We start from the raw sequence: 18,610 nt of genomic DNA on the forward strand, positions 1-18,610 counted from the left end.
ATAACAAAAAAAATTTCGACCTAAGATTTACAGGAATCTGAGTAGATCTGAAAAGATATCAGTAAATCTGATTTTTTTATACATTTAGTATGATAATAAAAAATAAAATTTTGAGGCCTGAAAAATAAAAAAAATTTAGATCTAAGATCTAGATGAATGCGAGTAGATCTGAATACATCTAGATTTAAAATTTAAAAAAAACGAGATGTACGTTGATCTAATAAGATTCCAGTAGATCTGAATTAATTTGTATAGATTTACTGAGATGATAAAAAATAAAAAATAAAAAACGATTAGATGAGATCCTAAGAGATGCGGTTTGATATAAAAATAATCATATGATCGTCAACGGATTATTTATAAACAGGACGATGGAATTCCGTGGGTCTATACAGCATTAACACACGCCCCCGTCAGTAAGTATACAATATACTTAAGGAATGGCATCTTTTAGTTTACATCTTGGCAGTTTAATTTAAGTATATAATTCCTGAGTTACGTATCATCATTCTTTATATTTCTTACTCATGTATTCATTTAAACTTAAACGTTCAATTTTATTTCACTCTCGACTGCTCGCTCACTCTCATACTTAACTACTGGGAAACCTTGTCGATGACACGACCACTATTTTTGGTGCTTTCGTATTTCATATATATATATATACTCTGATGAACGACTCCTCGTATCGAGATGCAGGTATACCTATAGGTAGAGGTGTTTTTATCGAACGCCCTCGAGTCATTCGCGGAATCCGCCCCCGACAGTTAAATTATGTATACGTATATATATGTACATATACACTTGGAATATATAAGAGAGAAAGAGAGAGTACTATGACTTGCATTCTATTATTAAATACTTGGTATTGCCCTCTTGCTGCTTCACTTACGCAAGTTTTGTCAACATCCATTTATTATTGCGTAATAAGTTCAATATGTAACATAATAATGAGGAAAATTTTTTTTACATATTGTAATAACATATTTTGTAACATCTACTGCTGATACAAAGTTTACTTGTGTCATAAAAATAGTAATTAACTTTTGATTATCGGAAAACAAAGTTTAGTTTTTGTGAATAAATTAGAGTCAGGTATCGCTCTCAAATTTAATTTACAAATCCACGGTCGATATTTTAAAAACTAACATAACTGGGGCAAAATGAGACACCAAATTTGACTCAAAAACAAATTTTTTTTTTTTAATGTTTAGTTATGGTTCGTAGTAAACAATGGGACAAGTTCGTCAGCCCAGACAGTGGCCAATTTGAAATTTTCGTAAATTTTTTTTTTTTTATCTGAATTATTTTATTTAGTGCAGGAAAAATTTAACTTGGAGGTAAAATGGTCTACAAAAACTTTATTTATTTTTTTGTCAAAAATGGTTTCTCACTTTGCCCCGGGTTTCCCTATAAGAGTTGCGGGTATGTAATAATAATAACCATAAGTATAATTTTTCTCTTAAGTAAACAATAATAGTGATGTAGAGTTTTAAGTGACACGATAATATGTATATACTTGTATCGTGGAAGCTCTACAATTTCTCGCGTGTGGTTTCGTCGTAATTGAAAATACGGTAAACGGTAAAAATAAAAGAGAATATCGACGTAATGAGAGTAAGAGTAATGGGTAAAAGTAAGAATGGACAATCAGTGTTTGGTACGAATACATATATCGGGCATCGGAGCAGCTAATGTAAGTTATACTAAAGTAAACGACGGAAAGATCCCGGTTAGTGAAGACCCGGAGGTCGATAGTGTATACCCAAAGAGAAAAGACGGACCGCCCGCGAAGGAGGAAGGAAGGGGCTTCTTACTCTCTCGTAATTTTTTTTTAATCTTGTTTCCATCTTGCACACCCTCTTCTCTCCTTTCTTCTTCTTTTTCTTTCGCCTCCTTGTCTCTCCCATTTTGTTTTTCTTTGGTTTTTATCCTCACTAAAGTAAGAGAGGCAGCGTGCCGGTAGACGATTGAGACGCTTCGTCGCTTCCACGATGAATTTTACCGCGCCTCTTCATCAATTCCTCCACCTCTATCTCCTCCACCTTCTTCTTCTTCTTCCTCTTCTTCTTTATCTTATTTTTTTCTAATTCTTTTTATTATTCTCTTAAGTCTGTTGTTACCCTGCCTCCCAATGGTGAATTATCGCTCTTTCATATTATAATTACCGCGACGTTAAGGAAATAAAGATAATATTTTTAAAAAATATAAAGATTGAGCCAACGGGAACCGACGCGGCTCGTTAACCAACAAATTGAACCATCAGTTGAGTTTATTTTTAACTACGCTGTAGGTATTCACCGGCAGTTTATGATATTGTCGAGTCACATATTTATTTTTACTAATGTTTACATAATTTATTTTTCGAATAATTTTTATCCTAACCAGCGATAATATAACCAATAGATCGGGGCAAAACAGCCAGTAAAAAAAATTTTTTTTTATTGAACTATTAATTACCTAAACGGAGAAAAAAATATAATAAATTTTACTAAAATATATGAGAATAATTACTAAATTTGGATAGTAATCTTGAAACGCTTACACTGTAAAAAATCACCGGGGTAAGTCCAAGCGGTGTAGGTGTTAAAATCGGCGGTGTTAAATTTCAACACTGAAAGCGGTGTAAAAAAAACGCCGCCGCCGGTGTAAATATTCTGTACCGGTGTTAAAAAAAATTCTCCGGCGTTAAAATAACGCCGCCGCCGGTGTAGATATTTTTAACACCGGCGAATTACTCCTCCTACACCGGTGTAATTTTATTTTAACACCGGGCGGAGTTAAAATAAGTCCATTTTTAACACCGCTCTTTTTACAGTGTATGATTTATATGAAACATTCATAAACAGATAATCATATTTTACAAGTCGTTTAGTAATTTCTCATATACTGGTTATGGAAAATCTCCTATATTGCATATTCATTTTTAGTTATATTTAGTAAATTTTACTATCCCGTTTAGTAAATTTTACTATATTAGAAAGGAAAAAAATAAAATAAAATTTTTATTAGCTTTTAAAATTTTATTATTATTGCTATAATTTGGATTATCATTGTTATTTTTGTCATCTGTATTGGTGTTGGTGTCGATTTTTGTTTTTGAAAAATCACTTGTTTCAACCGAGATTCGAACCCGGATCTCCCGCGCGCGAGTCCTTTCCTATGTCTGATCGCCCGATGTCTCCTTTGAACAAAAGGTTCCGAACTTGTAATACATATTTGTATATGCTATCCCCACCAACTTTTAATTTTATCTATACATAGTAGAATTTACTATACAAATAGTAAAAAATATAATCGTCTTAGCAAAAAATACGCATAGTAATTTTTAATATCTTATTATGTAATTATTACCAACTAGTAAATTTTACTAAACGTTTAGTAATAATTACAATACAGAATGTATTTTTTCATATCTGTTAGTAAATTTTACTATAGTATTGTAATTTTTACTTAACTTTTTTCTCCGTGTAAGTACTAAATATTTAAATTTAAAATTTATTAAAAAAAGTTAAAATAATAATTGATGCGTAATTTTTTTAAACGAATTATTTCGCCAGTCTATCCTTGATAATTAATTATTAATTAAAAATTAAATGATAATATGTCGGACGTAAAGTATTCCGGAAATTTACATACATTAAATACAGTCACACGTTATCAATTATCGGCAATATTATATTTATATAAATATATATATATAGTAATGAGATAAATAATCACTCAAGAGAGAGAATCGAGGCGAGTAATTGCAGACTCAACTGGCGAAATAAACTCGTCCCATTCTTCATCTCTAAAATGACTAGTGATTTCGTAATAATATACACATTTAACACACATATATATATATTAATAAAAAAACATATATATACATATATACAAACAATTCCACTGTCCAATAAATTAGAAGTGATTTCGTAGTCCGCGGGTCAGAGTCACAGCTAAGAAATATAATCTTTATCGCTCCGTTATATTAAAAAAAAAAAAACGTATTTTTTTTATCCCTCTTCTTAATTATTCCTCTCTTTATCCGACTTCCTTCTTGTCGTTTATTTCTGTCTCTTTTGCTAGTGGACTTTTAAATTTATGGGTTTCCTTTCCCCGAATGTACATGGGAGTGCACGAAGAAAAAGAAGATGGAGTAGAAAAATAAGGAGAAGAAGAAGAAGAAGAAAAAGAGGGCGACAATTCATTTGGTGAATTGATTTTTCACGTCACGATTACAATTAGGCCAAGAAATCTAAAAATACAGCATGGATCAATTAATAATCAGTAACTAAAGTCATTACTGAGTCATCTGCAGTAAAAAAGTTGATTTTATAAAAGTATTAAATTATAAAATAATAAATAATTTAATTTATAAAAGTCTTGTTTTTAAAACCAGTCTGTATTTATCAACGCCGCGGTGCATGAACTCATTGAAGAATTATTCTCTCACTAGACTCGCTCCAGTTTATAACTTGAGATGTAAAACATCTCGAGCTGTATTGTAAATGTTTTTGTGTCCCTTTTAAATTTAAAAACTAGAATAACACAAGAAAGAGAATAAGAAGTTCTGCCAGTGCAAGTAAAAAATAAGTAACAGTCATTGTGTCGCGTTAAGAATCGGGAAATAAAAACCGAGTACGTGCTCCGGTCGCACGGTGGCGAGATTTATCGGCTATTACTAGAGATCTTAAGAATAAAATAAAATAAATAAAATTACAAGCATGTCGTCGATTCCTTCACGCACAGAACTACATCCTAAAATAATAACAATACCAGCAATAATAACAAAACCTATGAATTTATATATTTTTACACAACAAAATTAGTGATACCGATAGTGAAATAATTTTTACGATAAATAAACATGTGACTTGTGTACCGGAAATGTTTCATTTTAAAATATACAGAGTTTCCCAATAAATAACACGATAGTGTAATTCCTAAATGTGTATTTATATTTCAAGTTATCCTGAGTAGTACTTAATTTAGTTGTTAAGTTCTCTCTATATATATATATAAGGCTTTTTAAACGGTTGTCGTGATAATTCGACGTGTCGAATGGACACTTCTTGCAACCGTTTCTCCCGTATTATTTTTTTTTTTTAAATTTCTTCGATCCGTGTGGCGTCATGTGGTGTTTAAGATAAGAGATACCGTAGGAAGAAATAAATCTTTACTTGCCTGATAGCCTTTCTCGAGTTAAGTCTTTAACATTTGTATAAACTCACACATGTCTACTCTATATCACCAAGATCATTTGTGACTTCTATAGTGTAACGTATAACAGAATTAAAATAAATAAATGGATTAATAATAAATATATATTAATTATCAACTGATTCCGGTGAATAAAATAAATTTCTAGGGAAATTGGGCGTGGAATTAGCACAATTATTATTAAAACACACGCCCATGTCATATATACCTATACACACATATCTGTGTATACATATATATATTAAGGACAATGATTACGATGAAGAAGTGCGTGACAAAAAATAAATGGATAATGTTCATAAGTTAATAGGCTGATAGCCACAGATTACGTGGAATTCACGTGGAAATAAAATTAAACTATTCCCACGTAGGGGAGTAACGTAAATCATTAATATATATATGTAATGAGTATGAAGAGAAAATAGTCAATAAAACTGCTTAGTCATCGTACCAGGTATCATGATATATATCATCTCACCATCTAATTTTATAATCATCAGTTACATCTTTATTATAATTGTAAATTCATGATAATTATAAATATATTAATAAATACCAGACATAAATTATATATTAATTATTATTTTTTTAAATTATTATTTTATGTCTGATAAGATTATCATTACTTTCATTGATCACTTGTTATTAATGAAAACTATATATATACATATATTTATATACAGAAAAAAAAATATTTCTTACAAGAAATTTTTTTTTTCAATTTCTAGTGAAAAAAAATTTTCTGGGGGCGAGTGAAAATTTTTTCCGTCAAGAAATCTTTTTTTTTCTGTGTATATTAGGGTGTTTCAAAAGAAAAACAATTTTTTTTTTTTATGGTATCCAAAAATTGAAAGTATAACTAAAAATAAAAATTTTGGTACTATTCCGAACTCTTAATAATGATATTAAGGTTTGCCTCAATCCATTTTTCTATTTTCTATTTAAATAACACAGGAAAAAAATTTTTTTTTTTTTAGAATTTTACAGCTCATAAATCAATCAATGGATTTTTATGCACAATCAATGGTTTTGTAGGAAATTGAACGCTCTACAAAAAAAGTCTCTTATCATTTTTTGATAAATCCCACTGTTCAAAAGTTATTAAAGCTTCAAGTCAAATTTATAGTAAATTTTGCGATTTTTTTATTTTTCCGGCGAAACTATCAGTCTTATCAAAAAATATCACAGGAACTTTTTTGTAGATGATTTTATTCTTTACAAATTATTATAAATAAAGTTTTTCGAAATTCTGCGTTGTTTTCAAGTTATATCCATTTCAATGTCAAGCTCTTAAAAAAATAAGATTTTTGATTAATTTTAAGAGCTTGACATTGAAATGAAAATAAATTGAAAACAATGCGGAATTTCGAAAAATTTTATTCGTAATAATTTGTAAGGAATAAAATTACCTACAAAAAAGTTTCTATGACATTTTGTAATAAGACTGATAGTTTCGCCGGAAAAGTGAAAAGATCTCAAAATTTACTATAAATTTAACTTGAAGCTTAAATAACTTTTGAACAGTGGGATTTATCAAAAAATGATAAGAGACTTTTTTTGTAGAGCGTTCAATTTCCTACAAAAACATTTGTTGTGCAGAAACACCCTAGTATATGTACGTATGTATATATAAAATTTTTATATAAATTTCAGGTAAAAATTTTCTTAGGGCAATTCAAAATTTTTGGCGCCAAAAAATCTTTTTTTTTCTGTGTAGTTGTTAAGTGTCTGGTCTCAAAAATTTGTTCTTTAGTAATTTGGTTGAAATGAAAATAACCGCGGGCATATCAAAGGCAGTAGTATATATATATTGTTATATATTATGTAGCATAGGAGGGAGGGATCATCGTGTTATGAATCATACAAAACTATCGTAAAGTATTACCGTGTACGCGTGGTCGAGTTCTACGAACACCTACCAAGGTAACGAAGTTAACAACGTCAACCGGCTGTTGTCCACCTGCTGGAATTCCTGCCATTGGATTTACGTCATTGTCCGGTGATAATCTGCCGGTTTATATAATTACAAATGAAACAAATTTAAATCCATAAATATAACTTAGCATACTACAATAATAATAATAAGAACCCACAACATAAAGTAGTTTATTGCGGTCGGCAAATACACTGATGCACTCTCAGTTACGCAACACTTTTATTTAATGTCAGAGTACTCAAGAGTTCAACAATGAAGTGAAATTATCTCGCGTATGCTCTGTGTTTATTTGTCCTTTTCTGCTGTCAACTTGCGGATGTCAATTCACTGGATGGCTCGTGTCTTTCCACTGTAAATTTAATCTAGACCAGAGTGGGGCAAATGGAGCCAAAAAAAGTTTGAGCTTTTCAACGGAAACAAATGGCGCTTCTGTGAAAAACAAGCCGTTAAAAAGTATCAGGAGCAGCAGAGCAGGAGCGTATATTTGATATTTAATGATAGGAGGTACGAGGATGACTATCAACTCGATTGACACGATGACTAATCAAGTTAACATGAAGTTGGTCATGATCATATTGAGATATTAACACAGATTATCATTCCAATGAAATAATTTTGTCGTGGATTCGAAAACTTGTTAATTATTATTATTATCATCATTAGTATTAGTATATATATATAAATATATATGTATATGTAATATATCAATGCGTAATGATCCCTACATCAATCACTAATGTCATAATTACGACAAAATAATTTATTATATTTTTATACTACAAGGTTCTTATCCACACATTCTTCATCTTATTTATCTTTTTATATTAAATAATTATCATATATATATATATATATATATATATATATATATATATATATACATATTTTTTAACGTATACTAGACACAAATAAACTCTTGCGTAGCGGTTCTGTGAAATTCCTGGTCGATAATGTCCCGGAAAGGTATGAAATCATCACAAGTTTGTCCGCTTATAACCCTAGTTATTATTTTCATATTTTTTTATCATCTTCATTATATTTTTCATAATTAATTAATTAATTCCCTCCCTTATTTCCAACCCCCTCATTAATCTATCGATTGCCACTGACACGAGTTTTCTCCGTAGTAGCCGACTAATAAAATAAAATCAAATCAAATCTCATAACTCATCGTTTTTAAAAACAAACCTGAATAAATTATGTTAAAATATTTGATAATTAATTGCCCAAAATTATTCAATGACTCGATTATAAATTCACGGTTAATTTACCGCGGGTTATTTTTCATCTGTCGGTTAAAATTTAAACAAGATCAGTACCGCGAACAATAAAGTTTTGTTAATTATTCAAGTAATCGGAAGAGCTTCGGATAAAAAAAATTAAGTAATTAAAAATCAATAATCATTAAGGACTTCTCCGTATACTGAATATATGTATATATATTTCAAAAGAATGGAAATAAAAAAACGATAGAACCTTGAGTGTTACGTTTTTACCTTGAAGAGTCACTGGGACATCCCCTGAGAGTTTAGATTGCCCGCGATTCCAGTGAATCCTTCGAGTTTTAATGAGGGTAAATTCCGTTATTGAGAGTTTGTATGCATGTATGTATATATTATGCACTGTAATATGAGGGCGCAATAATGGAGCGCGAGTCATGGACTTCCCTGTACTGGAAGTGTGTTCTTGTTATTGTGTAGTACCAAGTACAAGTACAAGTACAAGTACTAATACAAATACTAATACAGTAATACAAGTTTGTTATTACTTAGTAGCAACAATGAATGAAGAGAGTAAATATATATGAGTATATATTGGATAGAGTGAGAAAAGAGAGCTGGGATTGGTGGTTGGTTGGCGATCAGCGGGGAACAGAGTGAGTGAGCCTCGTGCCTCCACGACTTATTCAGTGGCGGGAGCGGGAGCCGCGACTTATTATATAGACGGGCTAGCACACATGACTCCTAACAGTCGACACGCGGCAGTCGGACGAGACGTCCAAATACACAAATATATAAAAATAAATAAGTAATTTATATAAATTTGTTGTTATTTTTTAAATTCATTAACCGGGTCACTGTGTAATTTTTTTAAAAAATTTTAATTTGTAATTTCCGCGTGTACATGAGCGTGCGCATGTGGCGCGAATTTTTTTAAACGTGATCAGTTATATGTTATTTTAAAAAATTTAATTTTATTTTATTTAATGGTGACGCTCTGAAATTACTGGATACTGGGTGTGCAAATGATTAAAATTTAAGTGATTATATTTTATAAAGAAGAGGAACAAGAGTTTATAAATACATAAATCCATATATCTGAAGATATTTAATAACTTTGAATTTTATATGGACAAGCAGATAATCCAAGGCTGGAGGGGCGGGATTCCCGTGGAGAAAGCCGCTGATGACGGAGGAAGGACTCACTTTAATTGGATCTTGAACGTGAATTAAAGTGTCAATAGATCTGATAAAATAATTTTTAATGAATTGTAAAATATATTTTTTTTTAAATTTATTATTATAAAAAAAAAAAAAATAATAACAGGCGATTATTGTAAATAATCGCCTTGCGCTCGTGGTTACTGGCTATGGGCGAGCATCCAATAATCTTGTCAGGTAATCGAGACACGGACGACGAAGACATTGAAGATAAAAAGAAAAAAAATAGTAGCAGCAACAACAAGATAATAAGTAAGAGTAGTAATAGTAATAAACGTGAGTGCTGGAGTAGCTGTGAGAAGTTGGTACCTAGACGAGATTCCCCTGCAGAAAGATCATCAACGCGACGACATCCGTCACTTGTCCTGTCATTGTCACTCGGGTACGGGAATAAACGTGCGAGGGTCTCAATCTCAAGCCTCCTGGCTGGTTTTCTTCTCGTTAGTCTACTCGTGTTGAGTCACTTCAGGGCAACTTTGGCGGTACCCACGAGAATGGAACAGCAACAGCAACAAGACCGACATCAGAACCACCATCATCACCAATATCATCATCAAGCTGAGAGTCTCGAGGCTCACGAGTCAACTGACGAGGGGACCAGAGACAATACTGAATTTCGTGATGATGACGATGATGAGCTTGAGACCTTAAGGAGAAGCATCGTGGAGGGTCTCGGTCTCAAGAGGATACCCGATCCTTCAAAGGTATTTCTCACGCCCGGGCTTCTGCTCTGACATTCTCCTCATATTTTTTCCAAACCCTCTTTTGTGCATATGTCACACGAGTCTTTAAGTCTGCAATGAATTTATAAAACCGTTCAATTCCTCCGTGCAAAGGCTTCCACTTTTTTTTCACTCCCATCTCGTCTCCAGTTCAGTCTCGGCTTTTTTATTTTTTCATTAATATTCAAACTCTTATAAATATCAGCACGTACGAATTTATTAATTCACTTACAAATATTTATATGAGAAACGTGGAATTTTTTTCAACTTTAAACATCGGCAACAGGTGTTACGCGGGTCGGTTTAAATAAATCAATCTCCTGGCCCGAGCCTAAAATTAATTTTTTGTTATCATTAAGTATAATTATAACTACATAATTTAATAACAATAATAGTAATGAGTAATTGTACTGATGATAAAAAAAAAAAATAAATAAAGACATCAGTTGCACATTTATATCAAGGGATTGACGAGTACTTAAAGTATATACTACATAACGGAGCGCGCGGAATGTCGTTGGGAAATTCCACGCTAAATGCTTCAGCTTCAGCTTGAGCTTGTCGCGACTAGTAACGAGTTATGAGTAGATTGTTAGACAAGCTTGACTCTGATGATGATGATGATGATGTCTATTCGTGCACGGGATTCCCGCAAAAGATCCTTGAGACAAAGTCTTTTGAATCATCGAGGCCACTTTTAGATAATTATTTTTTCTTCTCTCTCTCTGTCTCTCCCTCTCTTAAAGTCAGTTAATTTTTTTCCTTTTTTTTTTTTTTATATTAATAGCGTCAAAGTTTGTGATGGTATGTCATGTGTTGTGTGTTATGTGTCGGAGAAGCGGCATTTCAAAGACACGTCAAACTTCACCCGAAAAACAGTGATTTAAATCCTCGAGATTATTCAAGCACGTCTTATATAGGCTCTGGGCGACTCAAGTGTGGCTTAAGTGAGTTTAAACAAATGCCAGGTGGTGGTTGAGAGAAGAAATTAGTAGAGAAAGGACGTGATGAGAAGAAAAGCGTCGCGACGCACAAATTTTATATTTTTAATTCACTCTCTAGAAATGTTTTTTAAAATTTTTTTCTTTATTCTCATTCTTCGTAACAACTCTCTTTCTCCATTACGTGTGTAATCTACTCGTTTAACTTCTTGTGCCCCACGAGATTTAAATGAGCAATTCCAACTGTCTCGAGGACCACCGTCATAAACGCTACCTTTTTATGGAGGTTCATTTCCTGTAGCAAAAAATATTATTTTAAATTGTTTGAGCGGCTGACCCCTTGATTGTCATTAAAATATATTTTATTTTACAGCGTTTATATTTTTAATACCTTGCCTTTTTTTTTGTCTTGAGTTTGTAGTTATAAGTAAAAGAGAGAGTTACGCCCATCGATTCCGCTGTTGCACAAAATATCAAGGGTTTAGCCGCTGGCTATTTGATGCAATAAATCTTCGTTTAATTTCTCAATCACTTCGTCAGCTTTATATTAATTATGTATTATTATCATTAATATTTTTGTACCTCATAATTACGGACATATATCACAAATTTTTTTTTAAATTCATGTAAAAAAAATTAATTTACTATTTTTAAATTATTTCACTCCGATCTGTAATTTTAAAAAATTTATATATTTATAAAATTTAATTATCAATTTATATGACTATTATTTAACCGTAAATATTATACTGACATATTTATATATTTTTTATACGGCATTCAAAAATTTATCAATCGTTAAATAATAATTAGTTTACAAATTAATGATTATTTTAATTTTTCAAAACTATTTTGTCTAGAAAATATATAAAAAAATAAGTAATTATTTAAGTTTAAATTATGCAATGAATTTAATTTTATATGTTTTCATGATACTAAATATGAAGTTATTTAAAAAATAATAATAAAAAATAAATAAAATAAAAATAGAAACGATTGAGTATATGATTCTGTGACCCAAGTAAATATAAGATAATATCACAGAGTGAGCAAGCGGGTCAATCGTAATCCGTTTGTCGAGATCCAGGGGAATCAATTAAGAGGGCTAAGTTCAATCGGTGAATCGTTTTATTTAATATATATATATAAATATAAATACATATGAAGATGATTTTTGATTAATTTACCACGGGCTATACTAGGTCAATATTTTTGATCGACAACAACTCCGGAATAATAATAATAATAATAATACCATGTAAAATATTAGCGAAGTAAATCCAGAGTGAATACGGAGCAGATGACTGTTTATTTATTTGATTCCCTAGAAGTGAAATTTACTCCAAAGGGAAATTAAATTTCCACTTCGGAGTGGAATTTACTTCTATAAGATGTTTATTTTAATATAAAAAATCCGAATTGAAGTGAATACAAATTGGAATAAAATCCGGACCACTCCAAAATCTCTCCGCTGAAAAACAAAACTCCCCATGTAAAAAAATTTTGTTCATAATGAATTTAAATTTGAATTTCTTCACGTAACTCAGATTGTGACACAAACATATAACTCATCATGAATTTGCTCCAACTTTTCATCTAGTTAATCCATATCAATTCTAAATTAATTTATTACTTTGAATTGGGCTTGGATAGAAACTTGACTGAATTTTTACTACATTAAATATTTTGTCAAATTTATCGATTCAAAAATTACCAATAAATTTTTTCTATCAAGTACTTGCGGCTCACGTAAATCAGTTTCGATTGTAAAATTAATCTAGTGAATTAACTTTAGATCACTTGGATCAAAATTTGACTGTCATAATTTCGTCGTGATTAAAATTGTTGATACAAATTTATGATGAAAGTCTTATGATAAAATTTAGATCTAAATTCATTATTATGAATAAAATTTTTTTACTCGGGTCCTCATTTACTCCGTATGCAGAGTGATTTTTTTTTAAACTCCGTAACTCTGAGTGACGGAGTGAATTTGGATTTAAATAAAATTCGTAATTACTCCGAATTAACTCCCAATTTTTTACAGTAAAATAATAAAAATAATAGAGTCGGGCTACTGGAAATAACTCCCGAGCATTCAAAAAAATAATAATAATAATCTTAATATCTCAATCATCGTTATCATCATATATATTTATTATTTATAATATAATATCTTACACTTAATTATCTTCTTCATCACTTAAACTCCTCTTGATGTTGATCACTTCACGCTTATCTTTAAACACTGCCAGACAATATATCCTTCCGGCGCATATATTTAGTAATTAGCAACCCGTCTCGCCTACTATTTACTCATATATTTTTTTTTATTATTTGTTTTATTCTCCACACAATATCCCGAGTAAATGAATATTCTTTTTCGTGTGTCCCAGGCGAACGTGAGTCAGACAGAGTATGAAAGAGCCCATGGAGAGTACCTGAGTAGACTGCAAATGTCGAGAGCACCTGGTGACAGGAGACGAAAGAGACTTCACACATTTCATGCCACAGGTAATTTATATTCATTAACGCACATGTATAATTACACTATTTTTTATCTAAATTATATCTAAAACATTTTATTCTCAAATATGCTAATTAATTAATTAATCGATAAATTATTTATTTATTTTTTTAAAAAATTTATTTTTATTTTTAATGCCTTAAATTATTTTTTATTTAAATAAGTGACGGAATATTTGGTGTAAATAAGACAAGAAGTTTCACTTTTAATTATTTATAATACTTGACTTTCATGGACTATTGGGCAATTTTCTCGGGATTATTGATAATTAATAGCATGATATAATGTCTTAATATTTTATTATTCAAAATATGTTTAGCTAAAAACCTTTTGACATCTAAAATAATAAATAATTTATTATTCAAACACTTGAAATAAAAACAAGAATTCAAATTTATTAAAATATAAAATTATTTTTTTCCAAATTAATAATCATTAGAAAAATTAAAAAAAAACAAACGTTAATTAGAAAGACTTTCACGGTTTAAAAAGTCTCAAACGAATGTGGAGGCGAGTGGATGGTAATGCCTTGCATCCTGTTTATTCTCACTCATAACCGGACACACTATTCTGTATGTCATCTCACATATTGCACATATATATGTATATACTTTCAATGAGTACAGGAGCTCCAGTAGTAGACTCGCGGGGTCAAGCTGGGGCCCGTTTCCGGTCCACGTTTTCTCGGCTGATGAGACGACGGGACGAAGTCTCCTGACCTCGATTCCTCCAAGCAATTTTCTAACTTATCACACAAGCTTCTTCAATAATATATATATATATATATATTTATAATATCAACGATCTCTTTTCCTCGTCACCTTATTTTTTTTTTATCATTTTATTTTTTTTAATCTTCTAATAAAAGATATCGCAGATCAATGATCAAAGAAACTAAATTAACTCATCTAAGATATCTCATAAAATAATTTTTATATATATATATATATATACATATATTAGCATTAGTGATTAATAATCTTACCTCTGAATTTTTTTTTCATATATAAATATATATAAAGATGGCTAGTGATGTTACGAAATATAAATTCCGATAGAATGTCTGACGTTTACATGAATGCAGTAGTAAAAATAATATTCTGATCATTATTATAAATGATTAGAAATATTTATTGAATAAATAATAAAATAATAAAATAAAATTTGAATAATAATAAAATATAACCAAATATTTATCATGTTTAAATTATTAAATTTGTTAGCTTTTGATGTTGATGATGATGAGCTAAAGTATAGATAGTAAGGGCGCCGAAAAATTAGTATGTCAAGTTGTCATCACACATCTATTTCAACTTCCGCCTCGTAAAAATGTCACCGACAATGGGCTATATACATTTACACGGGGAGGAATGACTTTACGACATCGTTTCTTTGAATCGTTAAAGTGAAAAAATATAAAAAATTGTTTTTTTTTTTTAAATAAAAACGGAAAGAGTGTAAGAAAAAATTTTTTGTATAATAAAAATAAAAAAAAGGTGTAGTTACACACAAGGTGAGATCGCGCGTGTCATACAAATCTTATCCCACGCATTGGAGGCGCTTTAACAGCAAGTGCGTGGGAAGGCGCCACACGTTAAATTGTATCTATTTTTAATCGAGTACCCATGTCAGTGATAAAAACTCTTTAGTCAAGATGCCTGACTCTATTTGAGTTGCCTATCAAAATTATTTCTTTTATAGATTAGACCGTAAAGATCTTGAATCTCTAATCCATACATATATATATATATATATGTCCATACTAAACTATAAAATAGTATCGATATATATTCATTGGTTTTTTAACACATCGCTAATTCGAAACTCGACGAGTCATCGTAATTTATTTAGTGTTAAAAAAACTATGCGTAAATATCATCGCGAATTCCGAGAATTTAAAACCCACGCGTCTTTTCATCTCTCGATTTATTTTCTAGGTCTATTATTGTTTTTATAGCGTATTGAGAAAGGTGGATAGTATCAATAGCTTTTTAAATTTCTTGACTTTTAACTTTAAATATAACAAAATTTATATTTGCATTTTATTTAATAATTTGTGATGATGATAAATAGACAAATGGGTCATAAATAATTTTTTTTTTGGTTTTACAGAAGTGCCGAGTCGAGTGAAAAGACAAGCAGTGGACCATCATCTATTTTTTCCAGTGGAAATGCCTGTTGACACTATGGTAGATCACGCGAATTTGAGGCTTTTATTGGCCACGGATTTTGAAGAAAATCCAGTGGATGTATCAATTTATCGACTGACTAATTCATCGAGACATTTGGTGAGGCGGGAAAGAATCAAAAGACTTTCGGGAGCCAGGTGGATTGAATTAGATACTACTGAGACTGCAACTTACTGGCACGAAGGTCTAGATGACAATCTGGGTCTTGAGTTACGTTTGGAAAACCCACGTGGTGGCAATGTCCTGTTTTCTGATCCAGTCTTCAACGTCTTCACAACATCCGGCCGCGGTTATTCACGAAGACGGAGATCAGCTCCCGAGCAACTGATGTCGCTCCACAAAGGCCGCAGAACAGAGTGTCGGGGTGATAATAAAAAATGCTGTCGACACGAAATGACTGTCATATTCAAAGACATTAAAGGCTTTGAGTTTATTGTGCAGCCGAAAAATTTCGACGCGGGTTACTGCAAAGGCCGGTGTCCGCCTCGATACAATCCAGCGCATCACCACGCGCTGTTGCAGAGTTTAATCTGGAAAGAAGACAAACGTAAAGCCCCGAGACCTTGTTGTGCTCCAAGCAAACTTGCCGAACTTGAAATTTTATATTTCGACGAAAACGATCCGACGAAATTGAAAGTTTCCAGCTGGAAAAATATGAGGGTTCTCGAGTGCGCGTGTTCCTAAGAGACTTTTAAAAGTCTCTGTTCATTACGAAGAAAAAAAAATGTTCATTATTAAAAGCAATTAATAACATAATTAACTCATGACAATTTACATAATCATTCATTTTTGCAGACAGATATCTAAGAAAAAATAGTTATGATATAATGTCTAAAGTCAATGTTTTGTCGTCTAAACATAACAACAATCGATATATATATATTGCGATAATGAAATAATTTTTTTTTTTTCGTATTTATTTCACCAAAGATTTCGCACAGGAAGTCTGACCTTCTTAAACTTATTCTCGTTCTTCTAAACTTTATTTTCTGCCTCTCGTGACTGTGATATTAAGAGTACGAAAAAAAAATCTTCCTGTTCCAATATAACTCGGTAATTTTTAAAATAAAATATCTATCTAGTTAATTATATATTATATTATTTTATATTTTTTAATTATGTCACACTACTTATCAGTAGCTCTATGTTATTATTAATCGTGACTATTGTATTGATTGTTGTATAGATATGAATTAATAGCTCGTAGGATTTATATAAATAGCATTAATAATCATATATAATAAGTATGAATAATTGCGTGCGACGAGTTATGGTGCAATGCTCGATCTAACAATTATATTAGACGTCACAGTGTGTTCCTTATTAATTAATTATATATATAATTATTATTATTATTATTATTAAATCAATTGTAATGTAGTATAATTATTTTTAATTATTATCCTTACGCACGCTAATTTACGAATTATTTTTTTTTATGTAGCCGGATGTATATGTATATTTCCCACAATTTATATATATAACATTATGTACATAGATATTTATTAATGTATGTTTATTGTAGCACTTAAGGCCTTTTTACTGATAAATTTTTTAAAAATTACATTATTAATATTATTTTTAATTTTTTAATGCTATTTATATATCAATGAATGTATGAATGTATATACATACATATGTGTAATGTTACTAGCTGTGTATAATTAAATTAATTACAAAAAATGTATAAATAAAATATTTAAAAAATTGCGAATCTCAATGGGGACTGAGCTGGACTGAATATTCGATCTCGCTCTCGCTTTTCTTCCTCGAATTTTTATAAATATATATATATGTTTTTTTTTTAATTCACTCATTCACGTGAGGCCATTTTTAGTATATTTTATTTAATGTCTATAATAGTAGACTGATTGTATGCCTCATTGATAAGAAGTAGAGAAAATTTATGAATAAACGAACGATTAGAATTTGATATAAATTTTTAGTTGTTTCTTACCTGGACTCAGTACTCAGTATTTTGATTATTTATTATTAGTATGAGGGAAAGTTTAAATTATTTTTGAAAACAAGTCGGTCAAGAAATTTTACTCGAGTACGAAGAGATTGTGGCAGATGACTCTGGTGGTCGGAATTGCGCGGATAAAAAAAGTGTACGGAAAATAAAAATTACTGTGCACACGATAAGATGGGCATTAATTATGACTGTCAATGTAGTGGCCTACATTTGTTATTGCAATTGTGGGTTTTATGATAAACAAATTATAAATAACTAATTATATTTAAATAAAGTTAATTATCAATAATTAATTCATGTTTCGTTATTTTTTTATTTGTTTTTTTTTTAAAGTATTGTTATGTAAACTTATTGCTTAATTAGATGAAAGTTATCAATTGCAGCTGGTACCCGCACTATTTTAATTATTCCTATTTTTAGTCTATAAATTTAAATTAATACCGAAATTTATAAACATTTAGAAATTTTTTCACTTTCTGAAGTTAGAAGTTTTGAAAAAAAAGTTTTTTTAATTTTTGTTTTTGAAAATCACCTTGAATTTGAAATTTAGGAAACTCTTAACAGACTCAGTTAAAAAATAATGATACTGAAGTTAGCAGACGTCTGACAGTTTTTGAATTTTTTTAAAAACGATAAATTAAAAAAAAAATATATTTTGAAAAATTGCACCTATA

General features: G+C 30.4%; 1 protein-coding gene and 2 long non-coding RNA genes across 3 annotated transcripts; 1 reads left to right on the forward strand and 2 right to left on the reverse strand.

Moving 5' to 3' along the window:
• The first annotated feature begins 9,021 nt into the window (after nucleotides 1–9,021).
• LOC130673213 (bone morphogenetic protein 4) lies at nucleotides 9,022–18,161 on the forward strand. Its single transcript, XM_057478169.1, has 3 exons — nucleotides 9,022–10,286; nucleotides 13,642–13,759; nucleotides 15,885–18,161. Exons 1-3 carry the CDS (start codon nucleotides 9,732–9,734, stop codon nucleotides 16,643–16,645), a joined length of 1,434 nt encoding a protein of 477 aa, XP_057334152.1. The 5' UTR covers nucleotides 9,022–9,731; the 3' UTR covers nucleotides 16,646–18,161.
• LOC130673214 (uncharacterized) lies at nucleotides 10,281–13,737 on the reverse strand. The gene is made up of 3 exons (XR_008990855.1): nucleotides 13,427–13,737; nucleotides 11,637–11,915; nucleotides 10,281–11,540 (listed from the first exon to the last, which is right to left on the reverse strand). It is a non-coding gene; the product is annotated as an uncharacterized LOC130673214 (long non-coding RNA).
• Nucleotides 13,947–14,787, reverse strand: LOC130673215 (uncharacterized). The gene is made up of 3 exons (XR_008990856.1): nucleotides 14,758–14,787; nucleotides 14,233–14,499; nucleotides 13,947–14,109 (listed from the first exon to the last, which is right to left on the reverse strand). It is a non-coding gene; the product is annotated as an uncharacterized LOC130673215 (long non-coding RNA).
• Nucleotides 18,162–18,610: the final 449 nt, after the last annotated feature.

The sequence above is a fragment of the Microplitis mediator genome, chromosome 8, assembly GCF_029852145.1.
Source record: "Microplitis mediator isolate UGA2020A chromosome 8, iyMicMedi2.1, whole genome shotgun sequence".
Classification (NCBI taxonomy): Eukaryota; Metazoa; Arthropoda; class Insecta; order Hymenoptera; family Braconidae; genus Microplitis; species Microplitis mediator.